Consider the following 15637-nt stretch of genomic DNA (forward strand, 5'->3'; position numbering starts at 1 on the left):
TTATCGATTACCGATTAAGCGTGGTCCAATTTGGTAGCCACCATCTCTCACTAGGTTGATACCTAGGTAACAGAATTGAAGAAAGCCTCCAACCACTACTGGAACTTAGGTACCTAGGAAGGTAAGATGATATCAGAGGGGCTCGCCAATACTACCTCAGTAACTGGGTGGACCTGGCTGGTCATCCCAGGCCAAGTCCGAAACGAGCAAGCACGGCAAATGAAGAATGAACAGGATGAACAAGAATTACAATGACATAGGAGGAAAGTGTAGCCAGATTATCTTTTTACAGTGGGAACAAGAGGCAGCAAAACCTCCGTTTTGCCCTCCGTTGGTAAGTAATCGTAATGCACCATCATAACGCCCCATGTCGTGTAGCACCAAGTAAATGATGGATTCTCTTTCCCTGCTTGGCTGACATTAAATAACACAGACAGCTCTTGGAGGAGATCATCGTATATCAATACCTCGAGCAAGAAGTAATTCATTATATCCGTTGAACTTCTTGACACTTTCACTGCTTCAGAGATGTTAGCCACGCAAAGTTAGTCAGTCTCTACTGCTTACGTACATTACTACTACCTGCCGGCCGGCAACCCAGAGAGGATTGGTGGTGATGAAAGCATGGAAGGTGCTAGCCCGCTTAGCTTGGCTTCTTAGTGAGGCGCCTACCCCGGGCGCACCCTCCCTACACACCACCATTGCCGACATGGAACCCATTGGCAGTCCACTACCCGCTGTGCCCGCCTAGCCATGGCCAGAGTACCAGGCGGTTGCGCGACTTGCGGTATCCGCCCCAACGGAGGAGGAAACGCCTCTCCCAATTTTTTTTTCCAACACCGCCTGCCCGCACATTGCCTCCCCCCACCAGAATAAAGTCGACTGCACATCTCCAACCTACCACTCTCGGCACCCTCGTCTCCTGCCCTGTCAACTCCATCAACTTCAGCCCCCCCAAAAAGCAGCCAGGGAATTTCTATCATCCCCCTCTCGCATCTTCACTCCATCCCTCTCACCCACGAGAAAGACGAGTTGAACGCACATCATGGCTGAGCCTATTCGCAACAAGCGCCTCGACCCGGCCACTGCGCCGTAAGTAACAAATCCTGCAGGGTGGCGAGGGGTCGCTTTCTTGCGCATCGCTTTCGTTCACCTCCCCGACAACCGATGCCCCCCGATTTAATCTTGATTGTTAAAACTGACGCCTCTGTCTCAAGTACGCCGCAGAACACCCCTCTTCAGAATGCGCCCATCTCGTCGCATGCCCAGCAGCCTGGCGTTGCCAGCATTAAGGAGGGTACGTGAACCGACCTCTTTCAAACCCCTTCCCAATTTGCCATATCTCTATGCCGATCCGTTGTTGACACATACCCCGATTGCAGAGGACTTCGATCGCGCCGCCGCCGCTTCCATTTTCGCCCAGAACCCTAAACTCGTTCAGATGATTCAGGGAAGACTCGGTTCTCTCGTCGGCCGATCCTCCGGTTACGTCGAATCGTTGCCCCCTCAGGTGCGCCGTCGTGTTGCCGGCCTGAAGGGTATCCAGAAGGAGCACTCCAAGCTCGAGGCCGAGTTTCAGGAGGAGGTTCTCCAGCTTGAGAAGAAGTACTTCGCCAAATTCACCCCTCTCTACGAGAAGCGTGCCAAGATTGTTAATGGAGGCTCTGAGCCTTCCGAGGAGGAGATCAAGGCCGGCGAGGAGGAAGATGAAGAGGAAGACGAGATTGAGGAGGCTGAGAAGGACGAGAAGGCCGATAAGCCCGCCGAGTCGTCTGAGCCTGTCTCTGGTATCCCTGAGTTCTGGCTGTCCGCCATGAAGAACCAGATCTCCCTTGCCGAGATGATTACCGACCGCGACGAGGCCGCACTCAAGCACCTTGTCGATATTCGCATGGAATATCTCGATAAGCCTGGTTTCCGCCTCATCTTTGAGTTCGCCGAGAACGAGTTCTTCACCAACAAGACCATCACCAAGACCTACTTCTACCAGAACGAGAGCGGTTATGGCGGCGACTTCATCTACGACCACGCCGAGGGTGACAAGATTGAGTGGAAGGAGGGCAAGGATCTCACGGTCAGAGTTGAGAGCAAGAAGCAGAGAAACAAGAGTAAGTTTTGCGGGAATCGTAGCTCGTCATTATGTGGCCGCTAATCTCGGAAGCAGACACCAAGCAGACCCGTATCGTCAAAAAGACGGTACCCACTGAGTCTTTCTTCAACTTCTTTTCCCCGCCTCAAGCCCCTACCGATGAGGACGATGACGCTGCCTCCGACATTGAGGAGCGTCTCGAGCTCGACTACCAGCTTGGCGAGGACATCAAAGAAAAGCTTATTCCGCGTGCGATCGACTGGTTCACTGGCGAGGCATTGGCCTTTGAGGAGCTGGATGACGACGACCTGGAGGGTGACTACGACGACGAGGACGACGAGGACGAGGATGATCTCAGCGAGGGCGGTGATGATGACGAGGAATCTGAGGACGATGTAAGTGGCCCTTTTCTTCCCCTGTATCACCAAGCCGTACGTGGGAAAGATCGCAGGATACCTGTTAACGGCTGGCGCAGGATGACACCGGCAAACCCAAGCAGGAGGCGGCCGAGTGCAAGCAGAGTTGAGCGACGCAAGCACAGTTCGGTTTATTGCTAGGTCTTCATGGTCATGACAATCTGGGTCGGGAAAAATGTGATGGTCCGGCAATGGCTCTCTCGCGCCGACAGGGGCGCGGTGGTGGCTACGTTACACTTTGCACAAGGCCCAGCATCCCGCGTTGAGGAACGGGCCAAGCAGAGCAGCCCCCGACGGATGGGGCTCCTGCTTGATAGATGGTAATTGATATTTCGGTCCCAGACCCTTTTTTCTTTTCTTTTTTTGTTGGACGAAACGACTGCTTACGTCCTGGCCATGAATGATGCTGTACGTTGCTGCTAAAACGGGGATCCGTAGACTGGATGTTTTGAGTTCCTTTCCATGTAAGGCACCTGGGGATATCCGGGACCAGCCACGCAATTAGTAGACAGGAAACGAGTCAATCCAGTATTCGTTCCCTCTTGTACGCATGGAGTTGCCAGACAATCATACGAAACCTGAGGACAGCGCAGCATTGCTGAGCTTGCCAAGCGGCAGCAGCCACGTGGGGGACAAATATGGCCAGGGAAAGATATCATGATGTGCTCCGGTCCAAGCGACGCGAGTCCGATGGATCAAACGATAGTGAGGATGTCGGATACGGGACTCGCTGCGGGTGCGACCAAGATGGAAACTCCGTTTGAATTATTTTAGATGTCGGAGGCGGACGTCGCGGCACGGCCAGACTGGGGCGTGACACAGTCGGAGCGGTCGTTGAATTAGTCATTTTCAAGTTGCGACATTGGCAATTTGTCAGGTTGCAGGTTGTATCGCATCATGAATTCACAACACCCGAATCTCTTGTTGTATGTATGGACCATGAAGAACGCACAGTCTGGCGTTGCAGGCAAGCCGTGGCGGTAGCTGATCCAATACCGGCATCTCGGGCATATCAATGAGTTAAACTACCTACCTATGTTGCAGTGTATCCGTTACATGAAGGTGTAATGCGTCGGTCAAATCTTCAAAAAGGCCGTGACCCACTCGAGATATGTGGCTCTTGGCCAGTCGGTCCCATGCGTTCGGTGCTGCGTGGTGCGGTGTGTCTCCGTGTCGGCGCTGGGAAAAGTTTTCTCTCCTGCCCTCCGATGCTGGAGCAAGTGGCTCAAGCTGCTCCCTGGGGTAGTAAAGGTCGGGCAGCTGCTGGGCTGGTGTCAGTCTTTTCCTCCAGAGCCCGCGACCGACTGCCGAGACCTTGAGAGGTTGTGCCGTCTTCGGGCCCGCTCCGCCCTCAGAATCGGACTGTGGTCACTGTGTGAGCAACAACAGGTACTCAAGCTGGCTAGTGAGTATGGCGCCATTTCGAGGTCGAGCATTGCTCCAAGCACAGTGTCAGGACGATGTCTCATTGCGGCAGTGGAATCCCGGACCACTAGCCCACAATGTCGGGGTCTGCCTCGCTGGGTCATTCCTTACCTGCTTGGGCATGTTAACAACCTCACAAGCAATGCAGGGTTATGTACATTTATGTGCTAAAGCCTAGAGAAGGTACATCGATGGTCGGTACCTCCCCCTTCAGTTTTTACAGTACATCCGTCACCTCCCTCCCGTTCACGTCCTGCGTCATTTTGGCTGTGCCTTTTTAAAGCTTCTCTCTCCCAGGCCACACGTTCAACTGTCATCTCACCTCACTTCTAGTTGTCATCAATTGGTAATTTCTGTCTCGTCGCCTCCTGTATCAGCCGGTCATCTTTGTCACACGCCTTACAGACTGAACGCGTCCAGTTGAGTCACCTTGGTGTTCTTCTCTCTGCCCCGCATCAAAAAATCGCATTGCCCCTCCATCGACTTTACAGTCACCGAACAGACACACACACACACACACACACACATATACGCAACTCACGCATCATGGCCTCAGCACAGGATATCGCCGGCGTCTCTGCCCACAGCAAGCAGCTCGAAGTCTCTGCCAGTCTGGGTCTGTCAACGTCGCCCACAGCCACTTTCCAGTCCCCCCCTTCCAGCTTTGCTGGTGCTGCGTTGACCCGGAGACCTGCCCCCAAGCTTCTGAAACCCTTCGACACACAGGATATCAAGATCCTGCTTCTCGAGAATGTAAACCAGACCGGCAAGGACATCCTTACCGAACAGGGCTACCAGGTCGAGGCTCTCAAGACCTCCTTGCCCGAAGACCAGCTCATCGAGAAGATCCGGTAGGCGCCTTCCCTTGCACCATAGCTCAACAAGCAAACCGAGAGGAGAACACTTGTGCTCATACCAAATAACTCGTCAGGGACGTGCATGTCATTGGCATTCGCTCCAAGACCAAGTTAACCGAGAAGGTCCTGCGCGAAGCCAAGAACTTGCTTGTCATTGGTTGCTTCTGCATCGGCACCAACCAGGTTGATCTCGAATATGCTGCTGCCCACGGTATTGCCGTCTTCAATTCTCCCTTCGCCAACTCGCGCAGTGTCGCGGAGCTTGTCATTGCCGAGATCATCACTCTGGCCCGTCAGCTCGGTGACCGTTCCAACGAAATGCACCGGGGCACATGGAACAAGGTCAGCGCTAAGTGCTGGGAAATCCGCGGGAAAACTCTTGGTATGTGTGCTCTCTATTCGCCGTATCAACCCAGTGACTGGCTAGACTGACTTGCGACCAGGCATTGTCGGTTATGGCCACATTGGCTCTCAGTTGTCCGTTTTGGCCGAGGCCATGGGCATGAACGTTGTGTACTATGATACCGTCAACCTCATGGCCCTAGGTACCTCGAGACAAGTGCCCACCCTAGAAAACTTGCTCGAGGAGGCCGACTTTGTCACCCTGCACGTGCCGGAGCTCCCAGAGACCAAGAACATGATTTCCACTGCTCAGCTAGAGAAGATGAAGACCGGCGCTTACCTTATCAATGCCAGCCGTGGCAGCGTCGTTGATATACAGGCTCTTATCAACGCCATGCGCTCCGGCAAGATTGCTGGCGCTGCTCTCGACGTCTACCCCAATGAGCCGGCAGCCAATGGCGACTACTTCAACAGCTCGCTCAACTCATGGGGCGAGGACCTGCGTAGCTTGAACAACATCATCTTGACACCCCACATTGGTGGTTCGACTGAGGAGGCTCAGCGAGCTATCGGTGTCGAAGGTAAAACAATCTCATTGTGATATCAGATCTGCGTCGATGCTGACCTGAACCAGTTGCCGAGGCGCTCGTGCGCTACATTAACCAGGGTGTCACCCTCAACAGTGTGAACTTGCCCGAGGTCAACCTGAGATCGCTGACTCTGGACGAGCCTGAACACGCTCGTGTAAGTATTCATTGGTGTAGAATGTGTGCCGGCCTAGCTTACTGAGGCAAACAGGTCATCTACATTCACCGAAACGTTCCTGGTGTCTTGCGCAGAGGTAAATAATGACAACAGCTTCGGCCTTGGCCTTAATATTTGCTAACTAGTGACAGTCAACGAGATTCTTGGCAACCACAACGTCGACAAACAAATTTCCGACAGCAAGGGCGATGTTAGTCTCACGCCAAAAGTCAGCCCGGAGCAAGGTCTCGTTGCTAACATGGAGATAGATTGCCTACCTGATGGCCGATGTCAGCAGTGTCAAGACCGACGACATCAAGGAGATTTCCGATGGACTGGATTCTCTCAGCTGTGAGTGCCAGGGATTACTCCCGTGAGGATAAAGACGAACTTGCTGACACACACATGACAGCGCGCATTTTGACCCGTGTTCTGTACTAGGATTGGACATGGCAATTATGGCACTGGGGTGAAGGGGCGTTGCGTTGGAGAATTTGGATTCATGATAGCGGCGGGCGAGGCTTTGCAGTGCAAGACATCACTTCAACATGTCGGCAGGGCCCCTGAACGCTTTGGCAATTGGAGTACCGGAATTCACATCAACTTGAAGACATACAAAAGTAGGCCGGTATACATATACAAGAAGCGGCCGGATTGGGCAGAGCAGATAAAAAATTAAAAATTTGAAGTCGGTTGGGAAGCTTACCGGGTTGGACGCGTTAGTAACAAGCGTCGCGTTTTGGATACTCCGATGCAGGACGACTGACCCTTGTTGATCCACTGCGAAGATGCTAGCATTATGTAACAGTCAGTACTTACGGATACAATGGGGAGTGAAGGTATGACAAAGCTATCTTGTAGCTGAAGCGTCTTAGTACTGGAGTCGTGTGTAGGTGCTGGGGAAGAGTCGATGGGATCGCAAGGCGGTGAGGGAGCGGGAGAAGCATCAAGGACCTATCAAATGCAGGGATCAACCAGCCCAAGTTGATAGGGGCAGGCAAGAGCGGAAATTGTGGTGATGCAGCGGATCCGAGCCCGGACCTTGGACCGGGCGGCCTGGCCACCATACGGCATGAGCCATATCCCATCTCCATGTCTGACGCGGGTGTACGTTTGCCAAGAGTAGCCAGTGCATGGCCGGTGTGGTTCAAGAGCCATGCGTCAGTCAGGCCACGTCCACTTGACTTGAAAGGGGGGAGAAAAACAGAGAGTTGCCAATAGAGAAGCAGTCGGGATCAACGGCGAATAAGTACGAGATAGGAGTGCTACACATGGCGGAGAGCACCGCCCCCTGGACGTCCTGAACTGAGATGAGATTATAATATCGGTACAGATACAACGGGAGGAGGGCGCGCAACCTTCCTCGGGGGGTGGGGCGAGGATGGGGGGAAGAAAGAAAAGGGGGCCTTGAGAAGTCAGGGTTGGAAAGACAACAGAACAGAAGGGGAACTGGCTGAAGGCATACACTGTGCATTCCAATCATCTTCCCAGCCAGAATCAGGGGAAGGATCCCAGGCATTAGTGCAACGCAGCATATTTCCAACAATCAAAATGCCTGTGCTAGGCTGAGGAAGAAGAAAAAAGCAATAGATGACAATGCATACAGAGCGACAGATGTTCACAACTGTCTGATGTAATATGCTGGGCTGTGCCAATCAGCAAGTCCCTGGTCATCCGACGCGTCAGAGTCTGAAAGGGCGCTCTGTCTGTGGTCTGGTTTGGCAACTTGGGACGATCCACGAAAGGTTTGCAAGGCTTTCTGTTGGTGGTTCCTCGGCGAAAGTAAGAAACCCTGACGCCGGCGACGTTAAGCTCAACAGACCAGGAGAAGGTTAAGGGTGTTGGCTGTTTCGTCTTTTCTTTCTTCTCTTTGCTTTCTGGGCAAGCCGAGGTCAAATGGCCTGCGCCCGCTAACCAACCCGTCTTTACGACTCATGTGGCACTCTAACTTGCGCGCAGTCGGTTAAGAAGCCTAGAAAGTGACCGGCGATGGGGCAAAACTGGATTGGCATAGACGTGGCTGTAGAGGAAAGGGTAAGGGGGACTTGTTGTGTTTACCCTGGCATGGTCGATCGACGCAGGACCAGCCAGTCGTTTCGCCTGTTGTCCTTTTATATCCAACAACAGCCAGGGATGAGCAACATCAGAGGATTATTATTTTGGTCGGGTTATTTGAACCACCTATGGTACCATGCCCTTAGAAGACGGTGTCAAGGCTACGCTACTGGCGGGCCATTCCCCTCCCGTTCCATCCACAGCCATGTGTGTATCAAAGGAACTACCATGGTCCGTAGGAAGTGAAAGCAGTAGCAAGTGGGAAGAAAGCCTTCATTGGGAGTTTGGAGCAATGCTCAGCTTTACCATCTCTCTGCCTCCAAATTCCAATAGAGAAGATCGTTCCCCAATGGCAAGCGAACGGCATTGCTCTTCATTTGCTGTCGCACTGTCTGCTGCTCTGGATCCAGCCCCTCGTCCCCTTTCGAGCCATTAAAAGGGGGGCCAGTTCATCGTGTGTCTCAAGTCAGACAGCCGACAACTGAAGATAGGTACTTGGAGGAGAGGGGCTGATATGCGCGCCAGCGCCAGCAATGGTACAAACGCCAAAATGCACTGCTCTGTTAGGTGAGGTACACTGCAGAGTCAAAAAAACTAAATACTAGGTCAGGCACTTTGGCTCCCCCTTTTCTAACCTTCCCGCCTTCAAGTAAAAACTAATGGCTGATTCAGTTATGTTTTCCCTGCAACACGTTTAACTACTTACTTATCTGCCTTACAATTACATCCCTTGTTGCATATTGCCACCTTCGGGAGAGGGAAGGGGAATAGGGGACCACTCAGTGTGCAGCCAGCCAACCATGTATGTGTTACCTACTCACCTGCCACACAAAGCACAGAACACAGTGGACTAATGTCACACTTGGCTGTAATGTACCTAGAAACCTAAGTATCTTATACCTAGACCTAGACACGTGGAAGTGGTACGTTAAGAACAGAGATCTCCTAGGTAAATAGATGCTTGAGGGATGTACAACAGTGCACTCTCCCTTCTTGCGGCATGCCTGTATGCATGTACACAGGTTTTGTAGCGCTCACAGCTAGCAATAGCAATCCCAGGAGCACTGCCAGTGCCCCCAACACCACTAAAAAGCACTACCAAGCATCAGTGCGCTTGTCCCTCTTGTCCATCCCCTGGTCCATTCTCTCTCCTGGTGTTTTTCCTCAGAGCCCCTGTCTGTTGGAACCTCAAAAAGTTGTCCAGATCTCTTCCACTTGCACCAGGTAGCCTGGGCTTACCCTTTTCCTCCTCCCCTTTCTCTCACAACTGCCATTGATCTATCTATCGCCGTCCACCTACAACTCTGCATCTTTGTGCAATCTACTCACACCTCCCCAGCAGGCAGCTCACAGCTTTGGACATATACCCGTTGGCCGCTGTTGAGCACCGAGCATCCAACATTGTGGTCTCAGTTGTCCTATTTGCCAACCCATCTTCTACCAGACCATACCGGACTCGATCACACCCAGGCTGGCCCATCCTTCCTCTCGAAAGCCTGACACAGCCATCCTCATCTGCTCCAGCTTCTCTTCCGACCCTCCACCGCCCGCATATCCTCCGTCTCCTCTACTCTTCGACAAGTCAGCGACGTCGAGAGACAATTCAAGTAGCTTCGACCACCGACGGCCACCGCCTCCAATCTCTCTTGCTGCTCCTGCTGTCCCGCTCGCCCATGAATCTCATCAGTTGCTCCGAGCTCCCACTCCTAGACCTGCCGAATCCCTTCCGCCTCTCATCTAGGACGTACTAGTTCTCCCAAAACCAACAACCGATCCGACTTGGACTCGATCTACTGTTCTCTACACTCCTCCGCAATGTCCGAGAATTACGACGTCGGAACGCGGGCGTGGCAGCCCGATGCCACGGAGGGCTGGGTTGCGTCCGAAGTCATCAATAAGACCGCAGATGACTCCAAGGTTAAGCTAGTCTTCAAGCTTGACAATGGCGAGGTACGATACGTTTGTTCGTCGGCTTGGGCCCTGGCCGGTTTCCACGCGTGTCTTTGCTGATACTCCGACAGGAAAAAACTATCGAGGTTACCGCCGAGGCCCTCCAGAAAGGCGATCCCTCCCTGCCTCCACTGATGAATCCGACCATGCTAGAGGCTAGCGACGACCTGACGAACTTGTCCCATCTGAACGAGCCTGCTGGTATGGTCTTGATCCTCCACGATCCAAAAATCGTCTTCAACTCCAAATACTGACCCTGCTATGGCTTGCAGTCCTGCAAGCCATCCGTCTTCGATATGCACAGAAGGAAATCTATACATACAGCGGTATCGTCCTGATCGCCGCGAACCCCTTTGCCAGAGTGGATTCCCTCTACGTCCCTGGCATGGTTCAGGTCTACGCTGGCAAACAGAGAGCAACACAAGCACCGCATTTGTTCGCTATCGCAGAAGAGGCCTTTATGTGAGCAGCTTACCCTCGCTGACCCTTCTTGAGGGTGCGCCTCGGACACCTGCTAACACGGCATAGTGACATGGTGCGCAGCGGAAAGAACCAGACCGTTGTCGTGTCGGGAGAGTCTGGTGCAGGAAAGACGGTCAGCGCCAAATACATCATGCGCTACTTCGCGACAAGAGAATCTCCTGACAACCCGGGGACGCGGTCCAAGAAGGGCGCCGAAGCTATGAGCGAGACGGAAGAGCAGATCCTGGCCACGAATCCCATCATGGAAGCCTTTGGAAACGCCAAAACGACGCGCAACGACAACTCGTCACGTTTCGGCAAGTACATCGAGATCATGTTCGACGACAAGACCAATATCATCGGCGCCAAGATCCGAACGTACCTCCTTGAGCGATCCAGGCTTGTTTTCCAGCCTCTCAAGGAGCGCAACTATCACATCTTCTACCAGCTCGTCGCCGGTGCTTCGGACAAGGAGCGCCAGGACCTGCATCTTCTCCCCATCGAGGAGTTCGAGTACCTCAATCAGGGCAACTGCCCCACGATAGATGGCGTCGATGACAAGGCTGAGTTTGAGGCGACCAAGGGTTCTCTCCGGACGATCGGCGTCAACGACGATTATCAGGCAGAAATTTTCAAGCTTCTATCTGGTCTGCTGCACCTCGGAAACATCAAAATCGGGGCGTCGCGCAATGATAGTGTTCTCGCGCCGACAGAGCCATCCCTTGAGCTGGCCTCGTCGATTCTGGGCGTCAACGGACCCGAGTTTGCCAAGTGGATAGTAAAGAAGCAGCTGGTCACGCGAGGAGAAAAGATTACGTCCAACTTGACGCAGGCCCAGGCCATCGTCGTCCGCGATTCCGTGGCCAAGTTCATCTACTCTAGTCTGTTCGACTGGCTCGTGGAGATCATTAACCGCAGCTTAGCGACCGAGGATGTTTTGAACCGCGTTACCTCCTTCATCGGCGTGCTCGATATCTATGGCTTTGAACACTTTGCCAAGAACTCATTCGAGCAGTTCTGCATCAACTATGCCAACGAGAAGCTCCAGCAGGAATTCAATCAGCACGTCTTCAAGCTAGAACAGGAAGAATATCTGAGGGAGGAGATTGACTGGACATTCATCGAGTTCTCGGATAATCAGCCGGCCATCGACCTGATCGAGGGCAAGCTCGGCATTTTGTCTCTGCTGGACGAAGAGTCCCGTCTCCCCATGGGCTCGGACGAGCAGTTTGTCACGAAGCTGCATCACAACTATGGCAGCGATAAGCACAAGTTCTACAAGAAGCCGAGGTTTGGCAAGTCCGCTTTTACCGTGTGTCACTACGCTGTGGACGTCACCTACGAATCGGAGGGTTTCATCGAGAAGAATCGCGACACCGTGCCCGACGAGCACATGGCCGTTCTCCGCGCCTCTACGAACAAGTTCCTTCGCGACGTTTTGGACGCCGCTTCCGCCGTGCGGGAGAAGGATGTGGCCTCTGCCACATCTAGCTCTGTGAAGCCCGCCGCCGGTAGGAAGATCGGCGTGGCTGTCAACAGAAAACCGACGCTGGGAGGCATATTCCGTTCGTCGTTGATCGAGCTGATGAACACTATCAACAACACGGATGTCCACTACATCCGATGCATCAAACCCAATGAGGCCAAGGAGGCATGGAAGTTTGAGGGCCCCATGGTCCTGAGTCAGTTGCGAGCCTGCGGTGTGCTCGAGACTGTGCGCATAAGCTGCGCTGGTTACCCTACTCGATGGACCTACGAGGAGTTTGCCCTCCGCTATTACATGCTCATCAATTCGGATCTGTGGACGTCGGAGATTCGGGACATGGCCAATGCGATCCTTACGAAGGCGCTCGGAAGCAGCTCCGGCAAGGGCTCCGACAAGTATCAGCTTGGCCTCACCAAGATCTTCTTCCGTGCTGGCATGCTCGCCTTCCTTGAAAACCTGCGCACCAATCGGCTCAACGACTGCGCCATTCTCATCCAGAAGAATCTACGGGCTAAGTTCTACCGTCGCCGGTACCTCGAGGCTCGCAACGCTATTGTGACTTTTCAGTCGGCAGTCCGAGCCTACAACGCCCGAAAGCAGATCCAAGAGCTCCGCACGGTCAAAGCCGCAACAACAATACAGCGGGTTTGGCGTGGCTACAGGCAAAGAAAGGAGTACTTACGCGTCAGGAACAATGTCGTCCTGGCGCAAGCGGCGGCCAAAGGTTACCTTCGACGAAAAGAAATTATGGAGACCCGCGTAGGCAACGCCGCTATTCTCATCCAGCGCGTCTGGCGATCGCGGCGACAGGTTCTGGCGTGGAGGCAGTACAGGAAGAAGGTTACCCTCATCCAGAGCTTGTGGCGTGGCAAGCTTGCTCGTCGTGACTACAAAAAGACGCGCGAGGAGGCCCGTGACCTGAAGCAGATCTCGTACAAGCTGGAGAACAAGGTTGTCGAGCTGACACAGTCTCTTGGTACGATGAAGGCGCAGAACAAGAACTTGACATCTCAGGTCGAGAACTACGAGGGTCAGATCAAGGCCTGGAAGAATCGCCACAACGCCCTTGAGGCCCGGACGAAGGAGCTTCAGACCGAGGCTAACCAGGGCAGCATCGCCGTGGCACGACTGCAGGCAATGGAAGACGAGATGAAGAAGTTGCAACAGAGCTTCGAGGAGTCGACCTCCAACATTAAGAGGATGCAGGAGGAGGAGCGGGAACTGAGGGAGTCACTGCGCTCCACGAGTTCCGAGCTCGAGACGGTCCGCCAGCAGAGCGCCCAGATCGAAAGCGAGAAGCTTTCGCTGCGCCAGCAGCTCGCAGAGCTGCAGGATCAGTTGGAGTTGGCGAGACGCCTTGCGCCGACCAACGGCGAGCTCACCAACGGTGCCAGCCAGCCCCAAACGTCGGCCGCACCCGGTCTCATCAACCTCGTGTCTTCCAAGAAGCCGAAGCGCCGAAGCGCCGGTGCCGAGCCCCGCGAAGTCGACCGCTTCAGCGCTGCCTACAACCCTAGGCCCGTCTCGATGGCTATTACCAGCACTGCCCACAGACAGAACCTGCAGGGCACGGGCTTCATGCCCGGTGTGGACAATATTGAGCTCGAGCTCGAGACTCTCCTGGCCGACGAGGACGGCCTCAACGAGGAGGTCACGATGGGTCTCATTCGCAATCTCAAGATCCCGTCGCCCAACACCAACCCGCCGCCTTCTGACAAGGAGGTTCTCTTCCCTTCGTACCTGATCAACCTGGTGACGTCCGAGATGTGGAACAACGGCTTCGTCAAGGAGTCGGAACGCTTCCTCGCCAATGTCATGCAGTCGATCCAGCAGGAGGTCATGCAGCACGATGGGGACGAGGCCATCAACCCGGGTGCCTTCTGGCTCTCCAACGTCCACGAGATGCTCTCTTTCGTGTTCCTGGCCGAGGACTGGTACGAGGCCCAGAAGACGGACAACTATGAGTATGACCGTCTGCTGGAAATCGTCAAGCACGACCTCGAGAGCCTGGAGTTCAACATTTACCACACTTGGATGAAGGTCCTGAAGAAGAAGCTTCACAAGATGATCATCCCAGCCATCATCGAGTCCCAGTCGCTTCCCGGCTTCGTCACTAACGAGAGCAGCCGCTTCCTGGGTAAACTTCTGCAGTCCAACTCGACCCCGGCCTACAGCATGGACAACCTGCTCAGCCTGCTGAACAGTGTCTTCCGTGCCATGAAAGCATACTACCTAGAGGATTCCATCATTACGCAGACCATTACCGAGCTGCTCCGTCTCGTCGGCGTTACAGCGTTTAACGACCTTCTGATGAGACGCAACTTCCTCTCTTGGAAGCGTGGTCTCCAGATCAACTACAACATTACACGCATTGAGGAGTGGTGCAAGAGCCACGACATGCCCGAGGGCACCCTTCAACTCGAGCACTTGATGGTATGATAAAAAGGTTGAGCCCATTAATGTGTTGACTCAGAAGCTGATCTGTTCAACAGCAAGCAACCAAGCTCCTTCAGCTCAAGAAGGCGACTCTGAATGACATTGAGATCATTCAAGACATTTGCTGGATGTAAGTCATCCAGTCAAGATCGGGGATGTGTGGATGTGTGCGATGTGCGGTTGCTGACATCTCTTCCCTCGCAGGCTTTCACCCAACCAGATCCAGAAGCTCTTGAACCAGTACCTTGTTGCAGACTACGAACAGCCCATTAACGGCGAGATCATGAAGGCCGTTGCCTCCCGGGTCACAGAGAAGAGCGATGTCCTGTTGCTGCAGGCCGTCGACATGGACGATAGTGGTCCTTATGAGATCGCCGAGCCCAGAGTCATCACCGCCTTGGAGACTTATACTCCTTCATGTATGTTCATATCTATGCCCTGGTCGGTCCGTGTTAAGATTGGTCTTGCTAACATTGCCACCTCAGGGCTTCAAACACCGCGCTTGAAGCGTCTCGCTGAGATCGTGTCTGCCCAGGCCATTGCTCAGCAAGAGAAGCTCGAGTACGATCCCGAGGACGGTTTCGAGCCCAACGGTGACCTTGCCGAGGTCGACGAGGAAGATGTGGCCGCATAAGTTTATGTGGTCTAAGAGTGCGGATGAAGAGGGCATCGTGTGTTTTGATTAGGAGCTGGGCCAGGCAGTAGAGCCTGTCTTGCAGAGAGTTTCGCTGTTTGCTCACTACTACCCTGTGGTCCGGGTTGACCACTGACATAATGACGCTGTCGAGTGGATGGCGACCTATGTACGGGCGGCGAAGTGTCTGTACCTCCATTGTTACGAGTTAGAGTTGGGGATTTCTTACAGCAGGTTCTTACATGGATAATGTAGAAAGAAGCAATAGTCGTGTAGGCGTCAAGTGTTATCAGGAGATACCGCCGATGGTGTGAATGAACCAAGAAGACATGAACGGTATATCAGCCACCGCGCCAACACCATTCCCGTGCACTTCATGACCAGAGCCTGGCATCTCAAGGGGCTGTGGATGTGGGCTGTCCATTTATTGATCGGTGTTTTCTCGTCGCCGAAGCACGTGGTTCTGACCACGTTGCTACCGCGACCGCCCGAGACGAGACGAGCTCGTGGAAACATCACTTCAGGCGTGTTCATTTGCAATGTGCATCTCAGACGTCGCATAGCTCCTCCACGCCTGAAGACTTTTACGTTTCTGAAGCAGGCAAGAGGAGACACCGAAGCTTTGCACGGTAGAATTCCAGGAGTGTTACCACTGCTGGCAACTCGGCATGTAGTTGTGGGACTGTAAATAGGTGCCTAGGTACTGGAGTACTGCCTCGGGGAAGAGGAGGAAGACGCCCG

At 53.7% G+C, this 15637-nt stretch overlaps 3 protein-coding genes across 3 annotated transcripts; all 3 read left to right on the top strand.

The window, feature by feature from the left end:
* Positions 1-1045: 1045 nt before the first annotated feature.
* CH63R_04481 (Nucleosome assembly protein) lies at positions 1046-2615 on the top strand (the record flags this gene model as incomplete). The annotated part of the gene is made up of 5 exons (XM_018299456.1): positions 1046-1092; positions 1218-1297; positions 1383-2108; positions 2165-2484; positions 2565-2615. 5 exons carry the CDS (start codon positions 1046-1048, stop codon positions 2613-2615), a joined length of 1224 nt encoding a protein of 407 aa, XP_018160702.1.
* A 1861-nt stretch (positions 2616-4476) lies between these two features.
* On the top strand, positions 4477-6314 carry CH63R_04482 (D-isomer specific 2-hydroxyacid dehydrogenase; the record flags this gene model as incomplete). Its single annotated transcript, XM_018299457.1, has 8 exons — positions 4477-4781; positions 4862-5169; positions 5231-5710; positions 5764-5873; positions 5928-5970; positions 6026-6084; positions 6143-6224; positions 6286-6314. 8 exons carry the CDS (start codon positions 4477-4479, stop codon positions 6312-6314), a joined length of 1416 nt encoding a protein of 471 aa, XP_018160703.1.
* Positions 6315-9743: 3429 nt separating this feature from the next.
* CH63R_04483 (Class v myosin) lies at positions 9744-14896 on the top strand (the record flags this gene model as incomplete). The annotated part of the gene is made up of 6 exons (XM_018299458.1): positions 9744-9878; positions 9950-10079; positions 10151-10340; positions 10407-14259; positions 14319-14392; positions 14467-14896. The coding sequence occupies 6 exons, from the start codon at positions 9744-9746 to the stop codon at positions 14894-14896; spliced, it is 4812 nt and encodes a 1603-aa protein (XP_018160704.1).
* Positions 14897-15637: the final 741 nt, after the last annotated feature.

Source organism: Colletotrichum higginsianum, chromosome 3 (assembly GCF_001672515.1).
Source record: "Colletotrichum higginsianum IMI 349063 chromosome 3, whole genome shotgun sequence".
NCBI lineage: Eukaryota > Fungi > Ascomycota > Sordariomycetes > Glomerellales > Glomerellaceae > Colletotrichum > Colletotrichum higginsianum.